Source organism: Microcaecilia unicolor, chromosome 7 (genome assembly GCF_901765095.1).
Source record: "Microcaecilia unicolor chromosome 7, aMicUni1.1, whole genome shotgun sequence".
In the NCBI taxonomy this organism is placed as follows: domain Eukaryota; kingdom Metazoa; phylum Chordata; class Amphibia; order Gymnophiona; family Siphonopidae; genus Microcaecilia; species Microcaecilia unicolor.
In genome coordinates this window covers 178824812-178839854 of record NC_044037.1, presented here as the reverse complement: position 1 = coordinate 178839854, position 15043 = coordinate 178824812, and the positions used below count along the sequence as shown (strand labels likewise).

Below are 15043 nucleotides of genomic sequence, written 5' to 3'. Positions count from 1 at the left end.
CTATGAATTCCAGAGATTGGACTGGCTGGAGATGGGACTTTGGGTAATTTATCACAAACCCCAGCAGCTCCAGGAGGTGAATAGTGCACTGCATGGACCGGAGAGCTCCTGCCTCCGAGGTGTTCTTGACCAGCCAATCGTCGAGATATGGGAACACGTGCACTCTCCCAGCTTGCGTAGATACGCCGCGACCCGCACGAGGCACTTCGTGAACACCCGTGGGGCAGAGGCAAGCCCAAAGGGCAGCACACAATACTGAAAGTGTCGTGTCCCCAGGCGGAATCTGAGATACTGTCTGTGAGCTGGCAGTATCGGATGCGAGTGTATGCGTCCTTTAAATCCAGGGAACATAGCCAATCGTTTTTCTGAATCATTGGTAGAAGGGTGCCCAAGGAAAGCATCCTGAACTTCTCTTTGACCAGGTATTTGTTCAGTCCCCCCTGTTTTCTTTTCCACAAGGAAGTACCTGGAATAGAATCCCTGCCCTTCCTGCCCGGGTGGCACGGGCTCGACCGCATTGGCGCTGAGAAGGGCGGAGAGTTCCTCTGCAAGTACCTGCTTGCGATGAGAGCTGAAGGATTGGGCTCCTGGAGGACAATTTGGTGGAGGGGAGGCCAAATTCAGGGCGTATCCGCACCGCACTATTTGGAGAACCCACTGGTTGGAGGTTATTAGAGGCCACCTTTGGTGAAAAAGTTTTAACCTCCCCCTCCCCCCCCCCCCCGATTGGCAGATCGTCCGGTACGGACACTTTGATGGCGGCTATGTTCCCATGGATCCAGTCAAAAACCCGTCCCTGGTTTTTGCTGTGGAGGCGCCGGGGGCTGCTTAGGCGCACGCTGTTGATGGGAACGAGCGCGCTGGGACTGTCCCTGTGCCTGATGAGGCCTTCGGGCCGGCTGGGTGTACCTACGCTTGTTGTAGGCGTAGGGCGCAGCCTGCCTGGCCCGGGAAAAACATCCACCTGCTGAGGTGAATGCTGAAGGCGCCCGGTGGGAGAGCTTGTCGAGGGCAGTTTCCCACTGGTGTAGTTGGTCCACCAACTGCTCAACCTTCTCACCAAAAATATTATCCCCCCGGCAAGTGACATCGGTCAGCCGCTGCTGGGTGCGGTTGTCTAGGTCAGAGGCACGCAGCCATGAGAGCCAGCGCATCACTATACCTTGGGCCGCAGCTCGAGATGCCACATCACAGGTGTCATATATACCCCTAGACAGGAACTTTCTGCACGCCTTCAGCTGCCTGACCACCTCCTGAAAAAGCCTGGACTGCTCCGGGGGGAGCTTGTCGACCAGGTCCGCCAGTTGCTTCACATTATTCCGCATGTGTATGCTCGTGTAGAGCTGGTAGGATTGGATGCGGGTCACGAGCATTGAAGATTGGTAGGCCTTCCTCCCAAACGAGTCCAGAGTGCGAGACTCCCGCCCCGGGGGCGCCGAGGCGGTATCCCTCGAACTCCGTGCCCTCTTGAGAGCAGAGTCCACGACCGCCGAGTCATGAGGCAATTGAGGCCGCATTAACTCTGGGTCTGAGTGGATCCTGTATTGGGACTCCACTTTCTTGGGGATGGTGGGGTTAGATAAAGGTCTCAACCAGTTCCGAAGCAGTGTCTCTTTGAGGACATTGTGGAGGACTCTCTAGGTGGTGATGGATAGTCGAAGACCTCGAGCATCTCGGCCCTCGGCTCATCCACAGAGACCACGGGGAAGGGAATGCAGATAGACATATCCCTGACGAAGGAGGCAAAGGAGAGGCTCTCAGGTGGCGAGAGCTCTCTCTCCGGTGAAGGAGTGGGGTCGGAGGGAAGGCCCACAGACTCCTCTGAGGAGAAATATCTGGGGTCCTCCTCCTCCCCCCACAAGGCCTCTTCCTCGGTGTAGGACATGAGCTCCTGTAGCTCAGACATCAACCGGGCCCGGCTCGACTTCGAGGCACCGAGTCCTCGGTGGCGTCGTCGAGCGGTGGACTCCCGCGCCGGCGGGGATGAAAATCCCTCCATCGACGTCGACTCCACCTGCGTGGCGGTCGAGACCGGCACCGTAAGCGGCGTCAGCGTTGAAGGCCTCGGCACCGGGCTAGAGCACGCCAGCGCCTCCATCAACGGCACCGGGGGCACAGTCTGGTGCATCAGCCCTTCCAGGAAGGATGGCTCGGAGGCACTCGTCAAGGCCCGCTGTCGGGAAAGGCGAGGGGGCCGGTAGAGGTGCCGGAATCTGTTCGGGTCCAGGAGACGGCACCGAAGTGCTGGTGCCCTGACGTAGCGATACCTCTACCACCGAGGGGGAACGCTCCTTCCGGTGCTGCCGCTTCCTCGGCGTCGAGTCATCTCTGGAGCCGGTAGCCACATGCGCCGTGGGCGACCAATGCCGGTGCTTTTTAGCCTTCTTCCGGTGCCCGTCATCGGCGCTCGGTGGTACCGAAGAGGAGGAGGTGGATCCCCCTCGGCCTCGAGGGATCGGTTCCGACAGGGTTCGGTCCCGAGGGCCCTAGGTAGAGGGAGTGACCGGGGCCGATTGCCCACGCGGCCGCTCACCCCTGCCATTTCCGGAGGACTGGCGGGCCAACGGTACCTGTGCTCCTGGGGTTGATGCCGTCGGTGCCGATTTCGTGGACATCGGCACCGGTACCGAAGATCCGGCCGTCGACACCGATGCCGTCGAAGTCGAGGGGCCGGCGCAAGTTCCGAAAAGACGGTCCCGAAGAACTTGCCTCGCCACCTGTGTCCATTTCCGTAAACCGAGACACAAGGTGCACGTCTTGGTATCGTGCTCCGGCCCGACGCACTGGAGGCACCAAGCGTGAGTGTCGGTCTGCGAGATATGCCGGACGCACCGACCACACTTCTTAAATCCACTCGGGACCTTCGAGGACATCGACGGAAAAATCGCGTCGGCGAAGTCAAAGTCGTCGATGGTGGCGGTAAAAAAATCACACCTCGAAAAATAAATTGACCGCGCGGCCACACAAGGCGCCCCCGCTAAAAGTACGAGGGGAAAAAAGTTTTTCTTTAAAAAAAAAAAAAAAAACAGAACAAAAGAAAGCAATCAAAGAAAACAACGAAGAAAAAACTTGCGTCTAAGGCGCAGTCCGGTTTCCGGGGCTGACAGAGAGAGAGACGAACACGGCTCTCTCCAGTGCGGAAAAGAAAAGACTGAGCGGGAACGGTCGCGCACGGGTGGGAAGACGGCCGCGCATGCGCGGTGGGCGTGCCCTGCGTGCGGGACCGCCCGCAAAGTTTTTGTTTTGGTTGGTGGGGGCTGCCGTGGACGTCAACCCAGTCGTGAGAACAAGCAGCCTGCTTGTCCTTGGAGAATGCTCTCTACGCTCCAATATTCAGGATTTAGGTTGGTCAGACCATTTTTGGATTATATTTGAATTGCCAATAAATTTCATTCCAATTGCAGATAACAATCAACTGTGATGGTCAGACCTCAATTTGAAGTAAAAGATTTGAAGATTTATGGGGACCTAAATTAACTTTTGCCGATGACCTTGACAAGACGATATGGTTAAACAATGGACTAATTCTCCAAGTGAGGCATTAGATGTAATTACTCAGATAGTGGTTGTGATTAAACAAACTAGTATACCTGGTATGCAGCATCTTGGGAACTAAGAGTGATCGAGCGCAAATGGGGGGGGGGGGGGGGGGGGGGGAAGACTGGCATTTTTGATTTGCTTCAGTTGAAGTTGCATGAATACAATGCAACATGATGATACTAAGAAGTTATACTATCATGAAAAAATTCTTCTTTACCTTTTATGCTGACATAACGGGCGACATTTACTGTAAAATCCTATTTATATGCAAAGTGATGCACTTAGGGAATAGAAATCCACGGGAGACGTATGTGTTAGGCGGTGAGAGTCTGATAGCTACGGACGGGGAGAGGAATCTTGGGGTGATAATATCTGAGGATTTGAAGGCGACGAAACAGTGTGACAAGGCGGTTGCCGTAGCTAGAAGGTTGTTGGCTGTATAGAGAGAGGTGTGACCAGCAGAAGAAAGGGGGTGTTGATGCTCCTGTATAAGTCATTGGTGAGGCCTCACCTGGAGTATTGCGTTCAGTTTTGGAGGCCATATCTTGCTAAGGATGTAAAAAGAATTGAAGCGCTGCAAAGAAAAGCTAGAGAATGGTATGGGATTTGCATTACAAGACGTATGAGGAGAGACTTGCTGACCTAAACATGTGATACTCTGGAGGAAAGGAGAAACAGGGGTGATATGATACAGACGTTCAAATATTTGAACGGTATTAATCCGCAAACGAACCTTTTCCGGAGATGCGAAGGCGGTAGAACGAGAGGACATGAAATGAGATTGAAGGGGGGGAGACTCAAGAAAAATGTCAGGAAGTATTTTTTCATGGAGAGAGTAGTGGATGCTTGGAATGCCCTCCCGCGGGAGGTGGTGGAAAAGAAAACAGTAACGGAATTCAAACATGCGTGGGATAAACATAAAGGAATCCTGTTCAGAAGGAATGGATCCTCAGGAGCTTAGCTGAGATTGGGTGGCAGGGCAGACATACGGTCTGTGCCAGAGCCGGTGGTGGGAGGCGGGACTGGTGGTTTGGAGGCGGGGATAGTGCTGGGCAGACTTATACGGTCTGTGCCCTGAAGAGGATAGGTATAAATCAAGGTATACACAAAAAGTAGCACATACGAGTTTATCTTGTTGGGCAGACTGTATGGACCGTACATGTCTTTTTCTGCCGTCATCTACTATGTTACTATGAGGCACATTTTCAAAGCACTTACCCTTCCAAAGTTCCAAAGGATGTGGTTGTTCCAGATTTTTATACTTGCTAATGCTATGATGACTTTATACTTGATAAAAAAACAAACATAACCTTGTTTTTTTATGTGTGTTTTTTTGTTTAAACTTTAGGATTAATGAATATTTATAGTTTCTTTAATAAATAAAATAAAAAGTCACAATGACATAGATTTTAAACCCAAACATTAACATGCAGCCTTGCATGCTGCACTCTTTCAGTCAACATGCAAAAAAAAAAACATATTAAAAACTGAGGAGTCGGAGTCAGAGTCGGAGGTACCATAAACTGAGGAGTCGGAGTCAGAGTCGAAGGATTTTTGTACCGACTCCACAGCCCTGGTGAGAGTCACTGTATGAGAGAGAGAGAGAGTGAATGTGCAAGTGTGTGTGTTTGAATGAATGAGTTAGTGTGCGCACGTGTTTGAATGAGAGTGTGTGCGTGTGTGTATGTGAGACAGTGACTGTGAGAGAGTGTTTTTCACACAGATACACTGTGTGTGAGAGAGTATGTGTGCAATACACAGACGCTGTGAGACAGAGAGTGTGTGTGAGTGACTGACAGAGTGAATGTGATACAGTGTGAGAGACTGTGTGAGTGTGAGAGAGAGAGAGAGACACTGACAGTGTGTGTGTGTGTGTGTGACAGAGATACCTCCCCCCTCCCTCTGTGGTCTAAGGACCCCTCTCCCCTCTGGTCTGAGTACCCCCTCCCCACGTGGTCTCAGGACCCCCTGCCTCTCCCCCTCTCTGCGTGGTTGGCAGCACCGTGCGAGTGTATGTGTGTGACAGAGAGTGAGACTGGGTGCGAGTGTATCTGTGAGAGAGAGTGTGTGCGATTCTCCTCTCTCCCCTGCCCCCCCCTCCAGCAACCCTGCGATCCTCTCTCCCCTGCCCCCCTCCAGCCACCCAGCAATTCTGCTCTCTCCCCTGCCCCCCCCTCCAGCCACCCAGCGATTGTCCTGTGTCCCCTGCCCCCCTCCAGCCACCCTGCGATTCTGCTCTCTCCCCTGCCCCCCCCCTCCAGCCACCCAGCGATTGTCCTGTGTCCCCTGCCCCCCTCCAGCCACCCTGCGATTCTCCTCTCCCCTGCCCCCCCTCCAGCCACCCTGCGATTCTCCTCTCTCCCCTGCCCCCCCCCCTCCAGCCACCCAGCGATTCTCCACTCTCCCCTGCCCCCCCCTCCAGCCACCCAGCGATTCTCCACTCTCCCCTGCCCCCCCTCCAGCCACCCAGCGATTCTCCACTCTCCCCTGCCCCCCCTCCAGCCACCCAGCGATTCTCCACTCTCCCCTGCCCCCCCCCTCCAGCCACCCAGCGATTCTCCACTCTCCCCTGCCCCCCCTCGATTCTCCACTCTCCCATGCCCCCCCTCCAGCCACCCTGCGATTCTCCTCTGTCCCCTGCCCCCCCAACCACTCAGCGATTGTACTGTGTCCCCAGATTAGATCCGTTGAAGCGGCGGTGAAATTGAAAGCCCTGGGTGTCCACGGAGTCAGCTTCAGAATGTTTGAGTTCGTTCCCTCAGTCCTGCCTTCTGATTACCCGCCCTTGACGTCATCACGTTTTGATGTGAGGGTGGGGCAGAGAGAGATGTGACACCGTTACGAACCCTTCACTGAAGCCACGGAGTCAGCTTCAGAACGTTGGAGGTGCTTTTTATTATAGCAGATAAATTTTAGGACAATTGTTCAAGCAGTGCTGCTTCTGCAGCTAGATTACTGTAATTCTTTTTATTATGGAGTTTCATCTGGGCTGCAGAGATGCTTAGTTTCTACAAAATACAGCAGCCAGATTGATCTTTGGATTGAATAGGTTTGATCCGTATTTAAAATTATTACCTTGATTTACAAATCTACATATGGACTAAATTCTGAGGGAGTGGGGGGAACTATTAGCTGTATCATCTCAAAGTTGTCAACTATGCTTTTCTAGGACACTACATTTAGGTTTCCCTCCTCTTAAAATGTATATTATATATACCTATTTTTAATACTTTATTTTCAGTTTGAGATATTTAGGAATCTGTTGCCCTTCCTCTTTCCGTTTCAAACTTTTTAAAACATTTTTTCATAGTTTTAAGATGCTTGGTTTTATAGATGAGAATTATTAAATATAATGATTGTACATTTCTTTTCAATAGAAGAGTTTTTCTTTGTTTTTATAAACTAGAAGTCCATTATGAATAATATGTGCGGTATATAAAACAAATAGCAAAGCATCAAGTCTATTAAGAATCAAGGCATGAATCAAAGTTTTCAGGGCAAATGGCAGCAAATATAGTTTTAGGGACATAATTTTGTGCAAGATTTCTAAACTGCCAATGAAAATATGAAGTTCTTCTTTATCATTTAAATGTCCTTAGTGGTTTTAATTGACAATAATTGGTATTACAGTTTGCCCTAGAAATATTTGTGGTGGGGTTCAAGGATTAGAGTGGGAAAGCAAAGTCCCTCAGTCTTTTCCACATTAAGGTATAGTCTGATAACCATAATGCAAATGCCCTGTTATGTCCGGATGCTATATCTCTTTGTCTTAACAATCCAAACCAAAGCAAACTTATTTTCTCAACTGAAAAGGCATGGCTTCTCTGCAAGCTGGATTTCGCCTACAGTCAGGGGTGTGCTGGTAAATTGTTAACAGGGGGCTCTCTCTCGCCAGCAAAGTAAAAGAGAATTCAGGAGGGGCCCAAGCCCACATTTTGGGATCCATTTGTTAAAGTAGCCACAGAGAACCGGCTCCCAAAATTCTTAAAAACTTAAAACGGCTCTCGAGAGCCTGCTCCAGCACACCACTGCCTACAGTGGTAGATACTAGGCCAGTGAGTGAAGATAACTTATTGGCCCAAAGAAGAATCTACAAACAAGAAGTTAATAAACAACTATCAGCACAAGCATCATTCATCTATGCTGCACTTATCAGCAAGCAATATGAATGTGCCTCTGTTGACAACAGACTGTGCAACACCTGTGGCTGCAATTGTGGCTAACTGGGACTGTGGCACTCAGGCATCTGTCAGCGCAACAACGCAACAGTTGCCTTCTACTACAAAACTGAAGGCCTGATTCTAGATTAAGTTACACAGTAGCTTCATGTTCAGCAATATATGTATACGAATCATACACAGAGGTCTTACAAGTAAAGCACACCAACACATTCTCCAAAAGAGCCAGCCATATACAATCATTACCTGAGCAAATGCTTGCATGGTCTCTAAGTCTTCCTGCGCTGCGAAGACGCAGACATCAGTGCGCATCACGTCATCTGCCAGAGTCCCTCCTGGGGCTGCAGAAGTTTGAATAGTCAAGAAATTATTTTGTATTGAAAAATCTTGAAAATATTTTTAAGAGGCATACAATTATGTTTACATACTTAAAAATGCACAATTTAATGTTTTACAACTAAAAATACATATTAACCCTTCATATCAATGAACTGAACCCTGAAGCACTCACCCAGCATTCCACCAGCCACCAGGATGTCAAACAGGGTCTCTGCATAACGGCGATAGTCAAGTTTAGCTCCAGAAGCATCAAGAAACTTAGCTACTGCTTCCAAATCGTTACCAGTCTCATTTAAGCCTTGAATAATACAGTCTTGAAACTGAGAAGGGTCAAATCTCTCTTTTTCATCTGCAATTATTAAAAAAAAAAATATATATATATATCACACCCATGAACAAAAATAGACCTAAAAGAAAAATCAAAACTAGATAGGCTAAGAGACAGATTCATCAAAAGTCTATGGAGTGAAAAATTCCTCCAGATGTTACCAGTGATGGACCCCTACTTCCAATGGAATGGAATAAAATAGGCAAAATAAATAAATAAATGTAAAAAACAAAACCCCTAGCTCATTTTATGTTGATAAAAGTCAACCTAAAAGTTAACTGAACAAGAACTAGAAGAAAGTTCCTGGTGACTTAAAACACCTCCACAAAACAATTTCCAGGAAGAACACAATCTTACCTTTCTCAATTCAGTCCTGCAACCACCTCCCAAGGCCAAGGACCTCCTTTGGTCCCTTTCCAACTCTGCTTACCAACAATGCCTTTTTGAAACCCCTGAACATATTATGCCACATGGTTCATTTTGCTAGAGATCTCCACAATACTGTACACTCAGATATTGATTATTCATGTATGAGGTTACTTATTCCATGAAACCTTGAAGTACTCTCTTCACTGCCAACTTCCATTTTGTTCAATTAATAACTAAGACAAAGTTAGCCTTATAGAAGAGATACTTAAGGTAAGGTAGAAAACTATGGTTAGGGTAAAATGATAAAAGGATATAAGCAACCAAACTCAAACCTTAATACACCTACTGAAAAAAAGCAATGAAAATAGATGATGGAAGGAAACAAACAAAAAAAAAGCATCCCCAGGTATTTTTGTCCACTCAAGTGACTATATTCCAGCTGCCAATCAGCAAGACTGCTTGTGGTATCGTTATCTAGGACAGCTTTTGTCATCTTCCCAAAATGAAACATAACAGAAGATCAGCATATAAGACCTCCTGCTCAGCCTGGGAGGCAGATAGCATTTACTAGTTCTCAACTGAATGGCTTATGTAACTAAAATGAGAAGCAGGTGCATCTTATAGACTAGCCAGTTTGAGCCAAGAGCTTTTGAAGACTGGAGTCTTGTAAGATGCATGAAGCAGTTCAGAAGGTGGGTAACTACACATGAAACATAGAAACATGACGGCAGATAAAGGCCATATGGCCCACCCAGTCTGCCCATCCTCTGCAACCCCTAACTCTTCCTTTTCTTAAATGATCCCCACAACCTCCACCACCCTTTCCATGAACATACTACTTTCTTAGATTACTCCTAAGCCTATTTCCTCTTAACGTCATCATATGCCCCCATGTTCCAGAGCTTTCCTTCAGTTGAAAAAGGCTCACTTCCTGTACATAAATGCCCTTGAGATATTTAAACGCCTCTTATCATGTCTCCTCTCTCCCAGCGTATACATGTTGAGAATGGATTGGGGAGGAGACGAACGGGAGAATAAAGAAGGAATTGAAAACTGTAGAACTGATATGGACTGATAGTAGCATAGTTCAACTACCTGAAACTGTGGTGAGAATCCAGACAAGATGATCTATGAATAATTAAGTCCATTCACACCAGTGGTGGTACATGAAGATCCTTCCCTGCTCAGGCCTAGGATGATGTGTTAAGCTTCAGCAATTTCTCAAAGTGTTCCTTGGAAGCCCTTTGAAGGGGTATGGTAACTAAGGTCAAATACAGACCATCCTGGAAGGCTGAAACGTTCTGATTTTTGAATGTTGAAATGTCTAATGTCAAAATGTGTCTCCTTAGGGACTGACCTGTGTCTTATATAACCTGCAGACACTGCTAGCTTTTCAAATTTCTTCAATAGAGGCTGACCGCAAGTAGGCTACATTTTGAGCCTTGATAAGACCCTGCAGGGTCAGCCCAGCCTAGGCATAAGTAAAATAAATGCAATCTGCGAACCAATTAGAGATTGTGTGTTTCCCGTTGGCGACCCCCATCCTGTTGGGATAAGAAAAAGTTGGGCGGAATGTCTGTGGGGCCTTGTCTGCTCCATGTAATAGGCCAATGCTCACTTGCAGTCCCAAGGCGCTCTCACCAGGATGGGAATGAGGTCGGGGAAAGAATGTTGGAAAGACAAGCTACTGGTTCAGATGGAACTCGGACACAACCTTTGGCAGGAACTTAGGATGTGTGCAGAGTACTGCTCTGTTGTGATGAAACTTAAGACCACTGACTCTACGAGTTGAATTTAACAGCCACCAAGAAAATCACCTTCCAGGTCAAGTACTTCAGATGGCAGGAATTCAGTAGCTCAAAAGGAGCATTCATCAGCTGGGTGAGAACGGCACCGAGGTCCCATGACACAGGAGGAGAGCTTGACAGGGGGCTTTGACAAAAGCAAACCTCTCATGAAATGAACTAGAGGCTGTTCAGAGATGGGCTTACTCTCTACATGGTGATGAAAAGCACCAATTGCACTGAGGTGAAACCTTACGGAGTTAGTCTTGAGACCATACTCAGATAGGTGAAGGTAATCATGCAGGGGCTGTGAAGAGAAGGAAATAGGATCTAGGGCCTTGCCCTCACACCAGACAGCAAACCTTTTCCATTTAAAAAGAGTAGCACCTCTTAGTGGAATCTTTCCTGGAAGCTAGCAAGAGACAGGCTCAACATCCAGGCTGAGGGCCAGAGACTGAAGGATAGGATGTAGAAGAGATCCCTTATTCTACGTGATGAGGATCGGAAAGCACTCCAACCTCCACGGTTCTCTGGAGGATAACTCCAGAAAGAGAGGGAACCAGATCTGCTGAGGCCAGTAAGGCATGACTGGAATCATGGGCTCCGCAGTCTTGCCTGAGTTTCAACAAAGTCTTCCCCACGAGAGGAAAAGGAGGATACGCATACAGACCTGTCCCCCAATGAAGGAGGAAGGTATCCAATGCTAGCCTGTCGTGAGCCTCGGCATAGAACTGAAAGACTTTGTGATTCATGCGAGAGGCAAAGAGATCCACTGAGGGGGTGCCCCATGCTCTGAAGATCTCTCTGGCAATGTCCATGCTGAGACCACTTATGTGGTTGCATAACCCTGCTCAGTCTGTTGGCCAGGCTGTTTACTGCCCACCAGATAAGTGGCTCGAAGGTACATGCCATGCCATGCCAGCAAGCCCAATGCCACATTTGGATGGCCCTCTGACACAGAGGGTGAGATCCAGTGCCCCTCTGCTTGTTGGTGTAATACATGCAACCTGACTGTCTGTTTGAATAAGTACAATTTGGTCTCTGAAAGTCTTTAGAGCATTCCAGATCACCTGAAGCTCCACATTGATCTGCAGATCCATTTCTTGGGCAAAGCACCTTGAGTGTGAAGCCCATCTACACGACCTCCCCAAACCAGAAGAGATGCATCCGTTGTCAGCAATTTCTGTGACTGAGGAAATTGGAATGGAAGTCCCAGAGTCAAATTGGATTGAATGGTCTACCATAGAGAGCAAGCAAGCTTTGGGGACACTTGGATAACATCCTCCAGACCTCCTGTGACTTGGCACCACTGAGAGGCCAGGGTCCATTGGGCAAATCTCATGTGAAGGCGTGTCATGGGAGTCACAAACTGTGGAGGCCACGTGGCCCAACCACCTCAACATCTGTTATGCCGTGACCTGCTCAAATGCTCGATCCTGAGAAGCCAGTGCGACTAGGGCATCTGCTCTCGGCCCTGGGAGAAAAGCGAGAACCGGCCAATGATGTGCTCTTCAGCTGCCAATCATTGAGGTAAGGGAACACGTATATCCCCAGCCAGCGATGCTTCAACTAATGCTAGGCATTTGGTAAACACCCTGGGAGCTGAGGCAAGGCCAAAGGGCAACACGCAGTACTGGAAGTGTTGTGTTCCCAGCCAAAATCGAAGATACTTCCAGTAGGCTAGAAGTACCAAGATGTGTGTATATGCGTCCTTTCTGGAAGTATCGGGATGTGCGTATATGCATCCTTTAAGTCCAGAGAGCATAGCCAACCATTTTCCTGAATCATGGGAAGAAAAGGTGCCCTGGGAAGCCATCCTGAACTTTCCTCAGACCAGGAATTTGTTCAGGACCCTTAGGTCTAGGATGAGATGAGTATTACCCCCCCCCCCCCCCCCCCAATTTTCTTTTGCATGAGGAAGTACCTGGAATAGAATCTCTGCCGCAAGGACCTTTAGAAGAGTAGAAAGTTCCTCTGCAACTACCTGCGAGTGCCGCGAGATGAAGAAATGAGCTCTTGGTGGGCAATGTGAAGGTTTCTGATACCAATTTAGGGCATATACTACTACTACTAAACATTTCTAAAGCGCTACTAGGGTTACGCAGCGCTGTACAATTTAACATAGAGGGACGGTCCCTGCTCAAGGAGCTTACAATCTAAGAGACAAGCGGACAGTCCGATAGGGGCGGTCAAATGGGGCAGTCTGGATTTAGTGAATGGTAAGAGTTAGGTGCCAAATGCAGCATTGAAGAGGTGGGTTTTAAGCAAAGACTTGAAGATGGGCAGGGAGGGGGCTTGGCGTAAGGGCTCAGGAAGGTTGTTCCAAGCATAGGGTGAGGCGAGGCAGAATGAGCGGAGCCTGGAGTTGGCGGTGTTGGAGAAGGGTAGAGAGAGGAGGGATTTGTCCTGTGAACGGAGGTTACGGGCGGGAACATAGGGGGAGATGAGGGAGGAGAGGTAGTGAGGGGCAGCAGACTGAATGCATTTGAAGGTAAGAAGGAGAAGCTTGAATTGGATGTGGTATCTGATTGGAAGCCAGTGAAGTGACCTGAGGAGAGGGGTGATATGAGTAAATCAGTTTTGGCGGAATATGAGACATGCCGCAGAGTTCTGAACAGATTGAAGGGGGGATAGATGGCTAAGTGGGAGGCCAGTGAGGAGTAAGTTGCAGTAGTCAAGGCAAGAGGTAATGAGAGCATGGACGAGAGTTCGGGTGGTGTGTTCAGAGAGGAAGGGGCGAATTTTGGTGATGTTAAAGAGGAAGAAGCGGCAGGTCTTGGCAGTCTGCTGGATATGCGCAGAGAAGGAGAGGGAGGAGTCAAAGATGACTCCAAGGTTGCGGGCAGATGATACGGGGAGGATGAGGGTGTTATCAACTGAGATAGAAAGTGGAGGAAGAGGAGACGTGGGTTTTGGTGGAAAGACGATGAGCTCGGTCTTGGACATGTTCAGTTTCAGGTGGCGGTTGGACATCCAGGCAGCAATGTCGGATAGGCAGGCTGATACCTTTGCCTGGGTCTCTGCGGTGATGTCTGGTGTGGACAGATATAGCTGGGTATCATCAGCATAGAGATGATACTGAAAACCATGAGATGAGATCAGGGCGCCCAGGGAAGAGGTGTAGATTGAGAAGAGAAGGGGTCCAAGGACCGATCCCTGGGGAACACCAACAGATAGGGGGATAGGGGTGGAGGAAGATCCATGACAGTGAACTCTGAAGGTGCGGTGGGAGAGAGAGGAGGAGAATCAGGAGAGGACAGAGCCCTGGAACCCAAAAGAGGACAGTGTGGCAAGAAGTAAGTCATGATTCACAGTGTCAAAAGCGGCGGATAGATCGAGGAGGATGAGGATGGAGTAGTGGCCTCTGGATTTGGCAAGGAACAGGTCATTACATACTTTAGAGAGTGCTGTTTCTGTCGAGTGAAGAGAGCGGAAACCGGATTGAAGTGGATCGAGGATGGTATGAGAGGAGAGAAAATCAAGGCAGCGACTGTGAATGGCACGCTCAAGTATTTTGGAGAGGAAGGGTAGGAGGGAGATGGGGCGGTAATTGGAGGGAAAGGTAGGGTCAAGTGATGTTTTTTTGAGGAGAGGTGTAACTACGGCGTGCTTGAAGGTGTCAGGGACAGTTGCAGTGGAGAGAGAGAGGTTGAGGATATGACAGATGGAGGGGGTGACAGTATGAGAGATGATGTTAAGTAAGTTGGTGGGGATGGGATCAGAAGAGCAGGTGATGGATTTCGATGAGGAAAGAAGGCGAGCGGTTTCCTCCTCGGTGATGGCAGGAAAGGAGGAGAAGGAGGCCTGGGTTGGTTGGGTGAGGGAGAGGGTTGCAGGGTGAAGAAGAGATGGCTTGGTAGTGAACTCAAGGTTGATCTTTTGCACCTTGTCGTGGAAATAATCAGCCAGTGATTGAGGAGAGAGCGAGGGTGGGGTGGGAGTGGAGGGCACTTTGAGGAGGGAGTTAAGGGTGGAGAAGAGACGACGGGGGTTGGAGCTGAGAGAATTGGTCAATTGGGTGTAGTAGTCCTGTTTGGTAAGGAAAAGGGAGGAGTGGAAGGAGGATAACATGAATTTGTAGTGAAGGAAATCTGAATGAGTGCGGGATTTCCTCCAGAGGCGCTCCGCAGATCGGGTGCAGGAGCGAAGATGACGGATGCAAGGGGTCAGCCAGGGCGTCCAGAGCAGAGGAGAGAGTGGCATTGTAAGCGGAAACAGCCTTGTCGACAGACTCGGAGGACATGATGGAGGGGAGGAGATTAGAAATATTAGAGGATAGGGTGGCAGAGTCGATAGCCTGGAGGTAGTGGTTAAAGTTGGACGGGGCTGAGGGGGGGGGGGGGGGTGAAGTGTGAAGGTGATTATCGGAGAGAGGAAGATTTGAAACATGGAAATTGGAGGGAGAGCTGGAAGACGAGAGCACGAGGTCAAGACAATGGCCGTCTCGGTGAGTAGGGGTGGTGGAGCAAAGCTGGAGGTTGGAGGAAGTTAGAGTGAGGAACTGA

The 15043-nt window shown here is 49.1% G+C and overlaps 1 protein-coding gene across 1 annotated transcript in view; it reads right to left on the bottom strand.

The window, feature by feature from the left end:
- The window catches only part of BZW1 (basic leucine zipper and W2 domains 1), a 124346-nt gene that overhangs the window by 66073 nt on the left and 43230 nt on the right, over nucleotides 1-15043 (bottom strand). Inside the window, exons 3-4 of the mRNA XM_030208793.1 lie at nucleotides 8230-8406; nucleotides 7965-8059 (exon numbers count right to left, since the gene is read on the bottom strand). Of these exons, the coding sequence (XP_030064653.1) occupies nucleotides 7965-8059; nucleotides 8230-8406 (272 nt within the window). The remainder of the gene's footprint in view (nucleotides 1-7964; nucleotides 8060-8229; nucleotides 8407-15043) is intronic.